This window comes from Mytilus galloprovincialis, chromosome 6, assembly GCF_965363235.1.
Source record: "Mytilus galloprovincialis chromosome 6, xbMytGall1.hap1.1, whole genome shotgun sequence".
In the NCBI taxonomy this organism is placed as follows: Eukaryota; Metazoa; Mollusca; class Bivalvia; order Mytilida; family Mytilidae; genus Mytilus; species Mytilus galloprovincialis.
Window position 1 is genome coordinate 36,452,781 of NC_134843.1, and position 20,384 is coordinate 36,473,164.

The 20,384-nt window shown below is 31.2% G+C and overlaps 2 protein-coding genes across 2 annotated transcripts in view; one reads left to right on the forward strand and one right to left on the reverse strand.

The window, feature by feature from the left end:
• The window catches only part of LOC143079490 (rotatin-like), a 94,183-nt gene that overhangs the window by 13,095 nt on the left and 60,704 nt on the right, over positions 1–20,384 (reverse strand). The window contains exons 22-37 of the mRNA XM_076254848.1: positions 16,218–16,271; positions 15,185–15,388; positions 13,926–14,147; positions 11,771–11,995; positions 11,040–11,111; positions 10,268–10,402; positions 9,985–10,060; positions 9,456–9,584; positions 8,905–9,009; positions 8,457–8,615; positions 7,858–7,965; positions 7,129–7,303; positions 3,504–3,544; positions 1,572–1,632; positions 958–1,141; positions 225–445 (exon numbers count right to left, since the gene is read on the reverse strand). Coding sequence (XP_076110963.1) covers positions 225–445; positions 958–1,141; positions 1,572–1,632; positions 3,504–3,544; positions 7,129–7,303; positions 7,858–7,965; positions 8,457–8,615; positions 8,905–9,009; positions 9,456–9,584; positions 9,985–10,060; positions 10,268–10,402; positions 11,040–11,111; positions 11,771–11,995; positions 13,926–14,147; positions 15,185–15,388; positions 16,218–16,271 — 2,171 coding nt within the window. The remainder of the gene's footprint in view (positions 1–224; positions 446–957; positions 1,142–1,571; positions 1,633–3,503; positions 3,545–7,128; positions 7,304–7,857; positions 7,966–8,456; positions 8,616–8,904; positions 9,010–9,455; positions 9,585–9,984; positions 10,061–10,267; positions 10,403–11,039; positions 11,112–11,770; positions 11,996–13,925; positions 14,148–15,184; positions 15,389–16,217; positions 16,272–20,384) is intronic.
• On the forward strand, positions 17,997–19,807 carry LOC143078119 (uncharacterized). The gene has a single exon (XM_076253084.1). The coding sequence runs from the start codon at positions 18,072–18,074 to the stop codon at positions 19,668–19,670; it is 1,599 nt and encodes a 532-aa protein (XP_076109199.1). The 5' UTR covers positions 17,997–18,071; the 3' UTR covers positions 19,671–19,807.

Here is a 20,384-nt window from a genome sequence, read left to right on the forward strand (position 1 = left end):
AACAGGTAGTAGTGGAAGCTAGATACTGACTTGTTTTATTCTGAATAAGTTCTGAGCTAATATCTCAGAGTGGATAGTTTGAGTAAACATTGAAAGGTAAACAAAACATCTAAAAGAAAAACACCTGTATTTAAAAAAGGCAATTAAGGAAATAACAAAGCACTGTATAAAGGCCAAGATTCCAAAAATCAATAGTTCACAATTCAGAACACTGCTATTCTAACCTGAGTATGAAATGGTCAGCAATGACAGGGTTGCCAGTAGAAAATTGTTGTTACTGAGTATATCTTGTCTAATTGGTGTGTCATAGATAACACATGCTCTCAGTAAGTCTAAAACACTGGCATACATTTGAAGTAGGTCACAGAATACTAACTCATACTGATCTAAACAACTCTCTTCCATCTCCTTCATGTAGGCCTCTAAAAGGTTTGTATTAATTAAGCTGAAATGGTAATATTATTTTTTTAAATTCATTTTTTAAAATATTGCATACATTCATTTCCCATCTTTGCTTTTTCAATTAATTGTCTGAGATGTAAACAAATAAAATAAACAAAGTGGTCCATTTTGAGAAAACAATTTAAATTTTTTATTTATCTATTTTTTTTATATCCACCATAATCCAAAATTTTCCATTACTGGTACATTAACAAAGCAGTGCTTCACACAAAAAAAAAAAAAAAAAATAGACAGAATATTAAGGTGGTTAAGTGTCAGATTGAGTTACAGACAGATTATAAAATTTGAGATGAGAGCATATTTTTAGATTTTCTATGCTTTGATCAACTGGAATATATTGACCAAGAGAACAACATTAACTCCATGACATGACCAGGTGCATCAACACACAAAAGTCTCCTCTTATGCTTGCATTACTTTTCTTACCTAATTGAATTGCAAAGTATACATGTAGTCACGAAAGTGTTTCTGACAATGTATATATATTTAACTTACTTAGTAAATATCTGTATAAAATTATCTTTCTTTAGACAGGTAAAAGTATCCTGTGGAGCTAATACCACAATGTTTTTGATGAATTGACAGACAGACGACACAAGAGATGGTGTCACAATGATTGGATAATCTACATCTCCCTGGACTATTGAACTACCAGTACTGTCACCCTGCTGAACATGAGCTGTACAAAAGATAGAAACTATGAAGCATTCTATCTGTACAGTTGTTTCAAAATATATTAAAAATAACATAGGTACAGACTGAAATTTATAACACATGAAAATTTTAAAGAATATCAGATTACATTTCAAGATAAAATTTTATACTTAAAAAAATGAGTCATGGGTAAGACAAGCTATGATATGTGTCATAATTATTTTCAAAAAAAGTTGCATTTAAAAAGAACCATAAAGTCTTTATCATATTACTTTTGAACATTTGTTACCTCATAACAAACTCAGATCTTATACAATCACTTCAGAAAATGAAAAGCAAATAATTATCAAAATATTCTTAATATTTCTTCTTCTTCTTAAAAAAAGAAAAGAAAGATTAATGAATCAGATAATGAGTCTTACTGGGCATGGGGTAATGTTTAACAAATGAATTACCACTATGTTGAGTTCTGCTGCTACTTGTTGTTGACATGGTAAATTGTCTTCTGTCTGTGAACTGTTAAATAAAGATTTGCATGATTAAGTGCTAACAATTTAATTTTGGATGTAATGCGTCTTCTGATTGGCTGACGTTGTTTTGTTTATCAGCTCATAGACATAATTTTGTCATGTGACCATGACGTCATCAATGTTTTTTCATGGTTTACCCTGGTTTAAAATGGAATTTAGAATTAAATTATTAGAAATTACTGTAAAATTGTTTCTGTCTAATCAAAATAACATAAAAAATGTGGTGCACACTTTGAAATAACATGTTACACAGGTTATTTAGTGTGCACATAATTTTTGATGTTATTTTGAAAAGACAGAAAAAATATTTCAGTCATTCCTTAAATAAATAATTGATTGTTACAAACATCTTGTTCTACTCTGCCTCTCTCACTCTTTCTTTTTTTTTTTCAAAATTAATTTTATGAATAAGTTCTCATTCCTCAAAAACAACATGAAAACCTATCTATTGTTTAAAAAATAAAAATATTTACAATTCCTTATATATTAAATATTTTTTTGGTAAAAATAATCAATTACTCTGTCCCACTAATAGTAGGTTATGTTTATATCTGCTTTTACTAAATATATTTAGTCTTAGATGCATGATTTTTTTTTATCCTGCAATTGGGTGTCCCACTATACAGATACAGCCCTACAGATATCGCTATGCTGTGTCTGTATTCTATACAGATATCGCTTTAAAGCTCCGCCCACTGCCGGACTGAGTATTGTTTGAACCTGTGTGACCTCAGAATGTGTATTCCAGTTGCATTCCAATGACGATGACAATTGTCGATTTCAAAACTTGAATGTGTATGATTGTGTTACAAAATCAACCATGTCAATTTCAGCATGCATGTTTAGTGAATGTCAAGTCTGAAGCGTAGGACAACTCGTACACTTCTGTTTCAAATTTGACAATGTTTTGTTATTTATTTTTACTGTTGAAATTAGTTGTTATGTTAAAATAGATAATTATTCACCTTGAGCGATGTTTTATTGTTGACCATTCAAGATTCTTTTTTGCGAACCCGTCTTCAGAGTATGTGTGATTTTGATATTACTACGCGGGCCTCAAGGGATTACAAATTGTAAATAAATGCTTAATATGTTAGTTTTTGTGTCTTTCAAAACACAAACAATATACAGAATTAATTGCAGGATAAAGACAATAACTGTTTAGTGTCTTTAAATATCAGTTGTATTTGTACGCGGCTTGAAACAGGTGTAGTAGCTCGCTAAAGCTCGCATACACCTTGTTTCCTAGCCTCGTACAAATACACTGATATTTAAAGACACTAAACAGTTATTGTCTATATTAGTTGTTAGTGGCTTTGAACTAGCTGTCAGATAACTGCGAGTACTCTCAGATCTGTTCATTGTGTCTTTTTGTGTCGGGATGTATAAGTACCCGGCCACGTCCACTTGTATTTTTGTCCATCTGATGAGTTAAGCCTTTTTCAACTGGTTTTTATAGTTCGTTCTTATGTTGTACTGTTATACCACTGTCCCAGGTTAGTGGGAGGGTTGGGATCCCGCTAACATGTTTAACCTCACCACATTATTTATGTATGTGCCTGTCCCAAATCAGGAGCCTGTAATTCAGTGGTTGTCGTTTGTTTATGTGTTTCCTTCATTTCTTTACATAAATAAGGCCGTTAGTTTTCTTGTCTGAATTGTTTTACAGTGTCTTATCGGGGCCTTTTATAGCTGACTATGCGGTATGGGCTTTGCTCATTGTTAAAGGCCGTACGGTGACCTATAGTTGTTAATGTTTGTTTCATTTTGGTCTTTTGTGGATAGTTGTCTCATTGGCAATCATACCACATCTTCATTTTTATATATTTATACAGTTTACATTGTCATCACACCTACCTGTGTACTACTGTGTTGTTGGCTGTCTGATAAAACATCACCTGCAAATAACAATCAGATTCTAAGTTAATGGAGTTTTTTTTTTAAATTAAAGTTCACAACTTCATGTGTTTTCACCCATTAGTGTCTCATAATAGCTTGTTTGCTTCAGGTACTGAATATTGTGGATTAAAACTTAAGGGGGTTAAAAATCAAAGACTTTGATATTGGTATTTGCTGCTTCTCTGCTATGAATGCAGCATTATGGGTAATAGCATAGACTGGTCGACTCAAAATTGAATAATGTGGGTGGGTAGGATGAAACTTGAAACTTTTGAAACTTTTTATTTCTCAAGACCCCATCAGGGGTATGTGAATATAAACAATAATAACAAACAATAACATATATACAAAATAATGAGATCATAGAATGACATGGTTACATATTCAATGGTATACATAAAGTACATGATTTAAGAAATTTGCAGTGGAAGGCAAATCTAATTTATAACAGACAGAACAATTTTACAAAATTTGGCAAGTTTGACAATTAAATTGTAGTCATCAGAACAAAAAAGTTTACAATATTTTATAGCATTTGGCTTTTTATACACATTACAGGGCAAAAGCCTTTTTCTTTCATTTGAAAAAAAAGTACATTTAAATAGATAATGAAATTCATCACCAATTTCACATAAATTGCATAAATCACAAATGCGATCATCACGTTCAACACCCCAAAAACGACCTTGTTCTATTGGCAATTTATGGTTCATACATCTAAAATTACAATATGCCTTTCGAAGATCATATGGTAGATCAACAATATATCTTTCAAAATTATGAATGGTTTTGAAAATTCTATAATTTAAACATTTAGCTGAATCATAAACAGTAGTAACCCATGTTTGTTTGAACTGATCACAGAGACATTGTTTGACTAGATTTGATATGACTACATTTTTTGGTACACTCTGTGACAGCCAGTACTCTGAGAGACCACAATTATTAAGGGTTTTTTCAATACAAACAATCCATTTAGAATGGAAAAAATTCTTGATATGCATGTTATATAATAACTTGTACAAAGTAGCAGCAATTTTATCTTGCTTATTACAAATAATTCTTTTCCAGAATGCAACCATTCTACTTTTGATAAAAATATCAATAGGAAATCTTCCTAGTTCACCATACATGATACAATTTGGTGTACATTTCTTCAGACTTAGTATATATTTATAAAATTGCAGACAAAATGATTCTAGTATACTGTTATTAGTAGAACCCCAAATCTCACAACCATACATTAATATAGGTAAAACCATTACATCAAACATCTCAAGCTGTATATCAATAGGTAAATTTAGTTTTCTACTTTTTTTCATTATACTAAACATAGCCTTTCTAGCTTGACAAACTAATCTTTCTTTATTTTTACAAAATGAACCATTTGAAGCAAAAATTATTCCAAGATATGTAAAATCATCAACAATATCTATATTTTGACCATCATAAGTGAAAGCAAGGTTATTATTCAGTTCAAAAGTACGTTTTCTAAAAATTACTATCTTAGTCTTAGCAACATTTACTTCTAATTTCCAACATTTGCAATACAAATACATGGCATTCAAGGCAGCTTGCAATTCAGATTCAGACTCTGCTAGAATTACAGTGTCATCAGCATAAAGTAATAGATACAATCTAAAGTATACAGCAATTTCATCATTATCAAGAAAAATATGAGCAGCATTGTAAACATTTGACAAACCTTCATAAGAATGTGACAAAAATTCAACTAGATCATTTAAAAACAATGAAAATAGTACAGGAGACAAATTTTCTCCTTGGCGTACGCCAACATTGCTAAAAAAGAAACTTGAGGTGTTACAACCTAATCGTACACAAGATTTGGCATTTTTATACATACTGTGAATAACTTTAAACATTTTACCATCAATACATTGTTGTAGTAACTTGTGCCATAATGCACATCTATCCACCGAGTCAAAGGCTTTCCGGTAGTCAACAAAAGCACAAAATAAAGGTTTGTTACATCGCAAGTAAAGATCAATCAGACAGTTCATATTAAAAATGTGATCAGTAGTACCATAATGCTTTCTAAAGCCTGCTTGCTCTTCGCAGAGAACATTAAAATTATCTAAATAACAATTAAGCCTATTATTCAGCACACATGTGAATAATTTACCAAAACAGCTAAGAACCGTAATGCCCCTGTAGTTATCAGGATTTGCAGGGTCTCCTTTACATTTATATATTGGTACAATAATACCTTCAGACCATGAGTCTGGTATACAACCAGATTCAAAAACAATATTAAACAAAGCAATAAAAACTGGTAACATTTTATCAGCAGAATGCTTCAAAAATTCATTAATAATCAAATCATTTCCACAGGCTTTATTATTTTTCAACCCTTTAATAGCCTGTCTCACCTCATTTTCTGAAATAGCTCTATTCACTTCAGTATTTAAACTAGTAATATTATCAACATCAATATTTTCAAATGTATCATCATTTTCATCTTGAGCAGAGTTCAATTTCTTAAAATGATTATAAAAACAATCAAGAGACACTTTATTGACAATATTCTGTTTAGTCTGAGAGCTACATGCTCTGTTCAGTAAGTTCCAGTATGATTTACAATCATTTTGTCTAAGATTTTTTAACTTCTTAATGAAATTCTTATTATACAATCTATATTGATTACATAAAACCTTTTTGTACTCTTTACTACACACTGTTAAATTTGTCTTGCTTTCAGCAGTTTTAACTCTCCAGTTATAATTTTTTGCTCTATGATACAATTTGCGTTTTTCAGCACATTCTCTATTGAACCATGGTTTCTTAACCTTTCTTTTTTTTAAAGAATTATCAACCTTTCTAATGACCTTTTTTTCCAATAACAAATCACATTTTGAGGCAGCTTGTAAAATTAAAGAATTACATTCATCAACTATTGAATTAACAACAATATTATCTATCAGATCAGTATCTATTTCTTCAAGTTTAACAACAATTGAGTGAATAACAGCTTCATCAATACAATCATTAAATTCATGATATTTGTCATTTTCCCACTTACATTTAGTAACAACAGAGGAATCATCAATATCAACATTTATATTTTCAACAACAGGCATACATGTATCTTTACTTGACATTTCAATATAAATTGCATTATGCACATCACTTAGCATTGGATCATAAGGAAGAATTTCAAAATCTAAAATATTTGTAAACAATTCAGGAGACATAATACAATAGTCAACAACAGTCGATTCTTTACAAGTAAGTGCCCCAATATTTTTATCTTGATGACATGTTCATCTGCGGACTGTTACCTTTGCGAGTCAAAAATCCTGCTCAGCATATTGGTCAAACACAAAGCAGGATTAATATTTGTATCGTGGTAACATGTTCTTATCCAGAATATGCATTTGTTTTGCCGCTGAACAAACTGTTAAACAGTCATCATCATGTATATTCTATAGTTTGTCTCATATTCAGTGTAAATTAGGCATGATGCGTTTCAGTGCATTTGGAATATTTTAGATATAATCATAGCTAGCATTTCCTGGGTGCCAAATTTGGAAAATTTACCACATAAAATATTCATAAATCTTACCAACAGAGGAAAAAGTGGATTCAGTACTTCTAGGACTTTGTTGAGCTGTCTGCGTCCAGATATCTGGCTGGATGACTGGTTGTGCATAGAAGTTAGATAACATCACTAACACTTCAGAATAAAACTGACTATGATGAAGTAAGGCTAACAGTGCACTGAGTCCTACTAATGAGACCTGAAATTATATAAAATAATGTATTCATCTTTTTATATACAGTGTTTCTCCAATTTTTACATGAGTTTATTTAGACTGTTTCTGTGCTTTGGAAATAAACAGGTAACTTTACAATGTGGATGCTGGGAATCTTGACACAATTAATGTTTTCAATCATAATCCATAACTTTTCAGAAACTCTGTTTTGTAATAAGATAATAATTGAAATATGTGTGAAAGCATAACTATGTCACAGTTTTCATGGCATATTGATTTTAAAAGAGAGGAGGAAACTTCTAGTTATTGCACGAATTTAAACAGAAAGAAGAATAGGTGACCAAGTCTTTAATCATAAATATTTGGTAATAATGTACACATAATCACTTGTTTCATATTGGAAAGAGTTTTTTTTTATATAGGAACTGCATTACCTATGTTTTAATTCAAACTGTACCTCCACAGAGTGAAGATATATTGACATGCAAAAGAAAAAGTCCTTTTCTGATCTTTTGGACTCTGAATTCATTCAAATTACTCTTATACCCAGACTGTACAGAGATGCAAATGAACCTAACCTCCATTTCAGTATCAGTAACAATAGGTCCCTGCCAAGCACCACTTTGTAATTCTACTGTCCCACAAGGCATACTTTGAGAAGTTAAATTTACCAACAGTAATGCTGCCTGTAAAAATATGAAATACCACATAATATTAGGCTTTTTCTTAAAATGCTAAAATAATATCTGAAATGTATGCACATTTTGTCCATAATATAGTTTATATTTATCTTAAAGTTGACCTTCCTGAAACTTCTAAGATCGTTCATATGATATTTTTTTCTATCTGATTGCTACACATAATAACAGACTATCATATGAACACTGGTAAAATGTGTTGATAATGTCAACCTCAAGTTGTCTATTGATTTTTGTGATGGTAAATTTGTGTCTCATTTATGTTTACCTTACTCTTCATTTTATTGATACTCATGTGTTAAATTTCCAGATTTTATTTATATTATTGAGATTATTTTTCAGCTTTTGTTCATAATTATGTTTTAAATTCCCAGATTATATTCATAAGTATGTGCTTAATTTCCAGCAAGCATGAAATGATTTACTCACTTTACCAACTTTTTATGATTTTTTACATACTGTAACACAATGTTTCTGACCTGTTGTCTAACCATGCTGCATTCTGAATGGTCCAGGAGTACACTAAAAGCTGCTCCCCAGATGCCTCCTGGGATATGTTTACAGTTCAAGGTCATCATTATTCTTCCTGCTTCTGTAGAGGTCAAGGCCACAGCTATACCAAGACCTGCTGTCCTCACCTAATAAAATATGTATAATCCAAATATGTTTTCCTTGCAAAATCAGGAATTCAATGGTATCTGAAACTATTTTTTTTCAGTTATTCTAGAAATACATTTTTAAAGTTTGCTGAAAAAAAACAGTTTCACCTCTTAAATTATTATTTGTATATATTACATGTTTGCCTAATTCTTATGTTTATAATGATATTTGAAAAAAGAAAATGTTGAAAAAACTTTCATTCAAGCCTAGATTATTGATACCATCCTTTTAATATTGAAAAAAAAGACTATATTTTATAAAATTTACCTCAGGGTCTCTATATGCCCAGAGTGTTAACATCCAGTTAAGTCCATTCTCTAAACCACTTGATCCTGTTCTGTTCTGTTTGTGACCCCACTGTTTAGGCCAATCCTAAAATAAAAAGGAAAAGAAATTTAATTCAAATAACTCTTGTCCTTGCATCAGTCACAAGTTCAAACTTTCCTGTTTTTTCTGTATATATTCTCATGTTTTTTGTGAGCAATTAACTCAACATTTATTGTATGTCATTAGTAGTCTATGTTGAAATTATTCACAACCTTCCATGAATTTTGTTATTTTAAAGCTTGACTTATCATATAGACACTATTGTGGAAGACCTGATGACCTTTGAATGTTTTTGATTTTTTTGTTTAGTATTTTGCTCTCGGCTTCATTCATTATTATAATAGTTTTTAACTTGCATTGTGTATAGACATTCAATAAAATTTTAATTGATTTTAAATACCAACCAATTAATTCATGGGTTATTTCCCTTAGATAAGATTAGTAATTTTAATCACAATAATTTCTACAATAACTGAAAACTTTTAGTATACCTTATCATCTGACAGTGTAGCCATTTCATATGACAGATGTCTCAAGCATAGAGTAGCTGCTTTTGTAACACCTTTCCCCATGTATGACATAGAGGTACCACCACGACCAATATGGAATGCTGATACTACCTAAATTAAGTAAAAAAATAATCATACATTAATAATTCTACAAAACTAAGATGGAAATCTATTACCCTTCTTATTAATAAATGTTTACATCAATTGCATTGATTCTTTACCATATGAAAAAGAGCAAAATACTGTCGTTGAAAAATATGCCTGACAATGCCCCTTTAATCTCCATATACTTATATACATGTATTTATATCTGTAAGTGTTCACATCTAGTAAATTGTATTTATTCTATGTGATTATGTAAATTAAAAAAGATTCTAATTGTAGAAAAAATATAACATACAGCAATAAGGCATCATGAATTTTAGAAAAGTATTGGTTACCCGTACATAAAAAGGTCATACAGAGCTCTTATCCAAAAGATTAATAGGTATGTAATTTATCTTAAAATTACCTCCAATAAACAGTTCAGTACTCTAACACACAACGTGTAACTCTCTAAATCTGTACTTTCTTGACTCCATCCAGGTCTAGAAATAATATGGGAAAAATGCATATAAAAAATACTACTTTTATCATTTTACATGGAATTTTCCATCATTTGTTCTTAACTTTGAGGATGAAAAAAACTATTTATTGATTCATCCATTATGTTTTCGAATCTAAACAGGTTTTCAAGAATAACAATACATCTAAATAAATATGATTAATTTAATTCACTGTTGACATGTTCATACCTTGCAGTGATATGCATCAAACATTGGAGAGTTCCTTCAAGGGAGGCAAGATTGTAGAAATGTGGAGCATCTGTGACATTTAACCTCTGTACTAACTGATTGACTAAATCTCCTCTTAACTGTTGGATTTTTAACCTGAAATAGATATTCATAAATTTTGGTATCATAGTTATTTGTTTTAGTTCTTCATTCACTCTCATAAAATTGATGTAGCTAGTGTGTGCAATTTCTCTAATAACAAATACTTTTATTTGAAAGTTTAAATGGCTGAATACAACACATAAAGTACAAGCATAATTCAAACTCTAAATCTATCATTAAAATATGAGTAGCCAATTTCCACTGATTTTTAAGGGAATAAATTTCTTTTAATTTTTTTAATTTATCATAGAAAGAAAAATGTTCAGTTACTTTAAAAATCATAACTACTTTCTCATAAAACATCAAAATGATAAAAACATCAATTGTTAACAGGAAAAAAAATTAAAAATTTCAAAGTCTGTGATTTGACTCAGTTAGGAAGATGGACACACACAACCTCAAGCCATTATGGTATGCAATCAATGTTTACTATAACAGTATTCCAACCAAAAAATCTTGTAGTATTCCATTTAAGTCAGAAAGTAATTTTTTGGACATAGGTTCTGTGTCATTTATGATTGTATGTTCACAGATGTCTTCAAAATCAAAGAAACTCAACCACATTTATTGAAATAAAATAGCCCTTATATTCTTACAAATTTTCCATATTTCTTCAAATTCTCTACCTTACCTTCTACATAACAAATATGGTAGTTTGCTGTTGTATGTTGATATAAATGAGAGAAGTTCTTTGTCAAGGGTTCTGGAATAAAAATAAAGAGTATTTTTATTTCAATTAATTAGGAAACCAATAAATCAAGATATAACTATTCATTTTACATGAGTTTACTGTTATAAATGTTTATTACATGAATAAAAAAAGGTCATGATGATAAAATTACCAACACCCTAAATTTCTCAATCCTAATTAACATAAATGAAACAACCTTTTTGTTAGCATGATTTCCTGTTTAAATGGCTTTACACTAGTCATATTTGGGGCCCTTACTAGCTTGCTGTTAGGTGTGATCCAAGGCTCCACAATGAAGACCATACTTTGACCTATAATGGTTTACTTTTACAAATTGTGACTTGGATGAAGAGTTGTCTCATACCACATCCTCTTATATCTATATAAATTTACATTTTTTCTAAGGCATAAACTCATTATTTGTGACCTAACTTGCCACACGCTCGAGGCTCACTAATAAAACTGGCATATATTTTATTTGCCTTTAAAAACCAATTTGTACAGGTATGATATATACTTCTTATAATTCGTCACTTGTGGTCTGTGGTCCAGCATGAAGACTGTAAATTATACTCTAATAGAGATTAGCAAGCAAAGCAACATGCAGTTTGCAGTAGTGTTCAAGTAGAAAGTTTAATGTACCACAACTTCTCATTACACAACATGTTTACCTCTTAATGTTGACATTTTCAGGAACATCTCTGGTTTCTCCTCCAACTGCTGCTCTGTGTAACAAACCAATCAGAGGGCCTGACGTTTGGTACAATAATTCTCCTATCAACTGTAAAGTGTTATCTGGAATCTGATTGGCCATTCTCAATGCCATGGATACAAAGCTTAAAACTTCTTGCAGCAAGGATTCATCAGTAGTATTAGAAGGTGTGACTTTTAAAAACCTGAAGTGAAACATAACTGAAATTAATACTTCATTAGGATAAATTATCATTTTGTTCTTTTATATCCAATGATTTACAAATTAAAACTATCCTAGTCATTCAGCAATTGAGAACAAGTGCCATAAGTAAAGAAATAAATCTAGCAACAATTTTTATCATACTATGAACCAAATAATGACAGTCATTTGTGTACCACAACAGCTGCAGATATTAAGAACAGTTTAAAATATCTATCCTATATAACTGTTGGTTATTGTATCTCATAGTGACAGCTAATGTTGAACGTAAAGAACAGTTCATTATGCATTGTGTTCAAACAATAAATATTTTGATGGTTCAAAAGCAGACCTTTTGTTTCTGATGTTTAAATCACAGACTTTGAAAGAGTAGGTAAAGGTGTCTGTCATAATTAGCGACAGCTATATTCCAATAAATGTTGACTGTCTTTTTGACAGAATATCAATAAATTGATTACAAAATCAAGCATCGGCTAGATGACATTGATGCTAGTTCCATCTTATGCTCAAATAAGAAAATCATTGACATACTAGAGGCAAACACCATCTACCAGTATACCAACTACCTGCAAACCAGAAAGTTTAGAAGTACTCATACTGCACTCTGACAATACAAGAGTGAAAATAGCTTTCAACAGATACTACGGAAGCTCTGACAATAAATGTGTTCCAGTGTGCACTATCCACCTATAGGGCACACCAGGAATAAACACTATAGGCAGCAGCCAAGTGTACTTAGTTTTAATAGTATATATGTAAGACTCAGATCGACGTCCGGTCTCTAATCGACGTCCGTTCCTCAAATCGACGTCCAAATCTGACGTCACAATAAAATAACATTCCAAATCGACAGCCAATTTTATGCCTGTCTAATCAACGTCCATTTTTTTGGCATTTTCTAATCGACGTCCGATTTTGAGCTTCTCTAATCAACGTCCGTTTTTGACACAGAATACAAAACTGAAGTGAACCGATAGTAGCTGAAACATTTAAACCTTTAAACATATTATGTGAGACAAATAAAATATATTTAGGGACTTATCATTATTTACCTGGGAGGGGGGCTGGTCATTTTGAAATCAAAAGTATAAAATTTTCTTGATCCCCCCATAAAATTTATCTGTTTTGATTTGATCCCCCCTGTAAAAAAAATAAAAAAAATGTGACCCCCCTCTATTAAACATGCCAAAATGTTAACATGCAATACACTTATCATGTTATTTCACAGAAATATTGCAAACATGAAATATTTTCAGTGAATTGAGTCCAAAACCATATTTGCAGGAACATTGCCTTGACATAGGACTCTTTCATGAATATTAAATGGGTAGAGCAAGCCAGTGCTTTGGGGAGCTTTTTTTTTCTAATTTCCTTTATTGGGCTATAACTATAGGTCACCATACGGCCTTCAACAATGCGCAAAGCCCATACCGCATAGTCAGCTATAAAAGGCCCCGAAATGACAGTGTAAAACAATTCAAACGAATAAACTAAAAGCCTTATCTGTGACCAATAATTTATTATTTATTGATATTGGACATTGATTTATGACGACAACAATCAATCGGGTGTAGTTTTGGCAAGTAGTGCCGTCACATTGGACGTAGATTAGAGTATCAAAATATTGGACGTCGATTAGAGTATCAAAATATTGGACGTCGATTTGAGAATGTGACGTCAGATTTGGACGTCGATTTGTGAAACGGACGTCGATTTGAGGAACGGACGTCGATTAGAGGCCGGACATCGATCCGAGTCTAACATATATACCATCGAAAGTTTTACCTGTGATTATAGTTACAGGAGAATTTCTCATCTTATTCTCCATCTAGTGGACTAATTACATTCCAATGAAATTCACTACTTAGCACGGAAGAAAAAAGAAGACTGCTTACATAGAATATAACAATTACCTTCCAATACTATTGAACCATTCCATGGAAAAGAACATGTCAGATCCACCAAAACCAAATGCTGCCATTATATAGCTGAGCAGACGATGTAACGACTGACTGACACTATTATGGGATGTTGCATTACATACAGTGTAGATAGCCTGCTGTAGTCCTTCTTTCAGATGACTGGCTTGTAATAACATTTTGTCTTTATAACTTAGATGCAGTTTTGCAGAAAACCTAAAAAGAAATGTAATATGTTGTGACTAAATAATTCATAAACATTGATTGCCTATATCGTAAACAAACTTATATACAAATGATCTTGTTTTGTGACTTTTGTGAGTTCAAAATTATTAAGATTATAAATATAATTATAGTCACAAATAATTTCAGACCGTCTCTTATACTAATATACAGAATAATTTGAATATCATAAAAATAACTTGCAGTGAAATCATTTTGTAAATTGTTTTAGTGCTATCAATTGGTAGAGTGGCGGTTTATAAAGCAGAGAAATAAAAAAAAAGGTGGATTCTGAGGCCAAATAAAAATATATGTGTGGTTCCAGTAACCCTACCGTCCCTACTTTTTCGGCTTAAAAATAGCCTACCCTAAAGATTTTATTGTCGTTTTTCATAAAGCACTGTTAAAGTCAGAATGTTGCTCCCATAGACTCAATGTAAAAAAAAAAACATAAAATAAAAAAAAATCCCTACCTACCTACCCTAACTTTTTTCCAGATGTAACTGGAACCACACATACTTTTTTATTTGGCCTGATGCTTAGATTTGAAAAAAAATATTGAAAAATATGTTAATATTCTTGGAGAAACAATTCAATGATATGGTTTTCAATGGTAACAAAAAGGAGAGTATACAAGGAAAAACCTAATTCACCCAATATTGCAATATGTCTGTTGCAAACAGGTTCTAATTTTCATTTTGATTTTGATACTGACCCCATACAGTTTTCATCATGAATACTTTTGTAAGTGAAAACATTAAAATGATTTTTGTTAAAAGTTGACATGATGATTTCTTGTAAATTTAAGGTGAAACTTGACTGCATTAGACTGATGATCATTCAGACTGGTTTTACTGTATAAGTCAGAAATGTTTTGAAATTTAGTATTTTTTTGAAAGAATATTGATATTTTGAAACTTTCAACTGATCTGGCATTAGTTTTAATCTGATTGGCAAACTTTTTTTTTTGGCTTAGCTTAAATAATATCCCAGATTAGAAAATAACCTCATACAGTATATTACAAACTTACTCTGGTAAATTCCCATCAGGTTTATTTTTGTTTTGCCTCAAATGTTTCAGCAGGTTTTCCATCCCATTGTGCCATGATACATGCCATGCTACTTTTAACATTTCTGCAGGAGCATCACTCAGTAAAGGATCTGGTTCCTGAGCAAGAGCAGTTATGTTGGGACTTGTTTCATGATGGCAGTTTGGTCTAAATGGCTGTCTAAATCTGAAATCAAAGATGAAATCAATTCAGGCTAATCACATGGATGATAGCAACAAATTGATGCTTCATGTCAGTTGGATATTCTTTAGAATGTATTGGGGATACCAATTTATTGTGATATAATTATTAACCCTTCTTTGTACAAGGCAGACAAAAAGTGCCAGAGTTTCAACTTCCTAGCACAGAGGAAAAGCATTAAGGTGAAGACATGCTACATCATCAAGAGACAAAATACACCTAATTCATTTTGTTATTTTGTGCTGCTTGGTTGTCAGAGAAGCAGCAATGACACCAGGTAAGTGCTCATACTTTGACCTTAAATTGTCTGTGTATCATTTGCATATCATTTGTTTGCATTAACCACAGATGTGTCTTTTTTTAAATCTTTTTTTAAAAATCCAATTAACAATTAAAAGTGTCTTTTGAGAACCTTTTTTACTCTTTACACTTACAACTAATAATAAAATATTCTATCATATACTAATTATAATTCCTGCAGACAACAGTACAAGTGGTGTTTTGGTAATAATATCAAATTCAGTTTTCATCTTACTAAATTTTATTTGTTAATCATGTCTGTATTGAATGGATTAATACTAGTCATTTTTGGGCCCTTTATAGCTTGCTGTTCAGTGTGAGCTGAGCCTCCGTGTTGAACCAATAATGGTTTACTTTTACACTTTGTGACTCATTGGATGGAGAATTGTCTCAATGGCACTCATACCACATCTTCTTTTATCTATTTAGTTTGCCAAATTATAAGCTTTGTATCTTTGAAAAGTTTTTATTGAAGTATACATCTGTATTTTTTTCATTAGTAAGTAACACATACCTTTTCTTAAGCACATGTGGAATAGAAAATGTGACCACTGGAGTTTGCCCACCTCTGCAATTAAAATAATGGAATATTACATATACATCATTATAACTTTTTTTTTACAATATATAATTTTGTTTCTTAAACTGTCAATAGCTATTCAACATTTAATTTAAACAAAATCATTTCTAATCCTAACACCCATTTTTTATTTATTGTTTTTTGTAAATAATTGGGTTTTTTTTTTTCAATATTATAAAATTTATGCCCTCACTCAAAAGACAGAAAAGGATTGAATAAGATGACAAATTGAAAGAAAATATAAAAATATAAATACATGTTCTGTGACCAATTTTAACATCTACAAAAATTCTTACTAGTAATGTCTTTGCTTCAAGAAATTGAAGAACAAAAATTTGGGTAAAGAATATCACTAGTGAATCGCAACTTTCAATTGTATCACTAAATCACTAATATAATCCAGCTATTTCTGCAAGAAATAAACCACAGACCTAATAAAAATTAGATGAGCATGAATGCACAAAACCAATAAATACAGAGATAAAAAAATACAGAAAAAATGATAAAAGTGGACTATTGCACAACATTCATTTAAATGTAAAAAAATTCACTACATACATAGGGACTTTGATTTAATCTAATCAAGGTTTTCTTAAACACCCATTTAATTCAGGTATACATATTTACCAGTGGGATTGTCAGTTCAGCATGTTTTATTTGATATCAATATAAACATAGGTATAGGAAGATGTGGTATGAGTGCCAATGGGACAACTCTCCATCCAAACCTTGATACAAATACCAGGAACAGAGTACATAGGGTTACGTTGCTTCAGTAAGTCACACTATAAGTTACAGCCTTCATCAAAAAGTTTTATTAAAATAGACTCAAACGCAAGAATTTTATCAGTCTGATAAACAGAATTTCGATTATTTTTACTGTTTAACAATATAGCATATCTATACAAGACAGTAGACTTTTCAAAATGGACATCAACTCAAAATGTAACTTAAATCAATTACAAATTCAGTAAAGGGCTATTTCAAGGAATTTGTACACAATAGCAGATTATGTGGATGGGCATACAATCATTCAATGGTTTTATGTTCATTGGTTGATGTAAAAGTAATCATTTATTTGATGCCTCGCAGTGTCAACAAAACAAAGTAAGGAAGATATTTCAATCATACTGTCTTTTTCAATTTTGTGTATTTCTTAAACTTGGTCAGTTAACCCAATGTCTGCAAAATAAAGCTAAATAAGACCAATACAAAGTCATGGTGCTGCATGAATTCAAAACTATTGTCAAACAGGAAGTGGCTACATGCTAGATCAAAAATAAATTAATACACATATCAACTCAGCATTATCAAACTACAGATCAAATGTTAATGGATTCCCTTCCATGGAAGCCAAGAAAAAATTATGTATTCGAATAATCAGCAAACAGGATTTGACTTGACAGCAAATGTGATTACAAAATTGCTTATCCACTACAACTTAAAAACATTATCAAGTTGAAGATCAATTATAACACCATTCCCTTCCATAGAAGTCCAGAAAAGTTTGACTAAAATTTGTCAAATTGAATAAATCAAGTACAAAAACTCTTATTACTGAAGTTAATATTCAATTGAAATTGTGTCTAATAAATAGAACAATTTAAATAAAAATATGTATCACATACAACACATAAGTTGACAAATTTGATTGGCTGATAAATAGTATCTTTCCAGGTCCAGTACTAAATAACACTTTAAACTTTTTATAGGTTATTAAATAGATGCAAAGTACAGAAAAGTTAACATGTACACGATAAAATTTTACAACTATAAAGCATAGCAGAGATGGATGAACAAGGAAACATGTCAAAGGAAAGAAACCAAGAACTTGGTGCTCAAGATATTGTGGAAAAGAAGCAAGATGTTGTTGGAAAGAAGTTGGCAACACATAAATGTTCCATTCACACTAGTAACGATATAAGTATTTTTTGTCGTCAGTGTAATAAACTAATCTGTCCCTCTTGTTTAACACAAGAACATCAGCAACACGTGATGTGTGATATTGAGACCATTCACAATGAAAAACTTGGAATACTTACTGATAAGAACCATATAATAACAAATGAATTTGTGCCATTCTTTACAGAAGAAAATTCAAAATTGGATAAGATTTTAGTTACTCATCAGAAACACTGTGAGAAAATGAAACTTAATATTATGGAACAGGATCGAAAGCTAAAAGAAGAAATAACAAAAAAGACAAGTGCTCTACTGCAGACGTTTGAAAATGAATTACAAACAACAAATGAGGAAATAAAAAAACGTAAATCTGAACTTGAGGACCAACTATCTATTTTGAATTATAAACATGAAACAATTGATCAAATACAAGAAAGTGATGATATTCAAAAAATCTGTGAAACTGCTGATGCTATGCTTAAACATGTTAACGAAGTAAATATTTCCTCTGCTTCCTTGCCACGCAAAAACCAAGAATACAAAGAAGGAAATATAAACACAGAAACAATTTCTTCACTCATTGGATTGCTCCAACCTATAACATTACCAGATACTGCTAAAGTCCAATTCAAAGTTATACAAACGTATGTGACCGACTTGAATGCCATTGGGAAAGTAACATCAGGAGAGAAAACTTGGATAAAGAATAGTACCAGCTCAGTTTTGCGAAAAATCGATTTGAGTGATGAACTGTTGGTAATAGGAGAAACAAGTAATATAAAAGTCAGGAACATGGCTGTTAACAAGTCCGGAGATCTTTTTCTTGCATTTGACAATTCACCGAGAATAAAGATGGTAAAGAATGGAGAAAAAGAAATGAATGATTTTCATCAGTTTCCCATACCCTGGATTGACAAACCACAAGTCCCTGTGGCCTTGCACTGCTACAAGGATGATCAATTAATTGCAGGCACAGTTGAAAAGGGAACAAGTATGGACACAGTTCCACACAATGTTAAAAGACAAATAGTGTGGTTATCTAAAGATAAGCAAGTTTATGAGTACGATCAAGATGGAAGACGACTGTTCATGTATCCCCACAGGATAACATCAGACACCGAGGGCAACATCATCATCCTTGACAAATTCAGTAACAAATCGGGAAGAATCATATCCATGACAACAGAAGGAACAATAAAATGGACTTATAATGGCCCTAATGACACAATACCAAACCAACTTTTTGATCCATGGGATATAATTGTTACTTCTCATAACAATGTGATAATATGTGACATGAGAAATAATGCATTACATGTCCTGAACTTTGATGGACAAATCATGACATGTCAAAAGACAGATTCGTTAGACATTAAATATCCTGCTAGTATGGACGTAAATAAAAAAGGACATCTAATTCTAGGTTGTGGAACAGAATATGAACAAAAAGCAAAACTTCATACCTTGGAATTTAAAGGATGTTGAAAAAGAAATCATTCATAAATAAAATTTTCATACTCTACTCTTTAGCCAAACATGGATTACAACAACAAAAAATCACATCTTTACTTCAGCAAAAAAATATTTGTACTGAATATTACAAGAATAAAAATTCAACTTGATTGCTTTTTAATACACATATCAGTACAGGTATATGCTTTGTTTTGAATCAATAATAAGTTTTGAGAACTTGTTTGAGCTTTTAGACAGTATTTTGTCACTTTCTAGACTAATATAAAATGGCTGCAAAAAACATTAGAGCTGCAGAATCATGGCTCTAAGATTCTGTGCTGAAATACAGCCCTCAGATATATTGCACAGACTAATAATAAAAGCCTAGGAAGTGCATCTAATGTATAAAAATAAGACTTGGTATACTTGCCAATGAGACAACTCTTCACAAGTACACATTGAAAGGTTTTGAAATTAAATCAAAATGTTATTGATTTAGATTAGGGGAGTTCTTTATTTAATACTTTTTAGTATTTCGACAGATTTCATCATGTGTGTGGTATTTGTATATCTTTTTATTAGCTTAATCTTTATAAAAGAATTAAGTCCTCTGATCTGAAATCATCGATTGTATCTTAATTCTTGTTGTGACAATTTTTATTTGATGCAAGATGTCTACCCTCTATGCATGTACCAAATCTTGCTCAGATTGGAATTTCTCCAATTCCGTGATAGAACTCCCCTGCT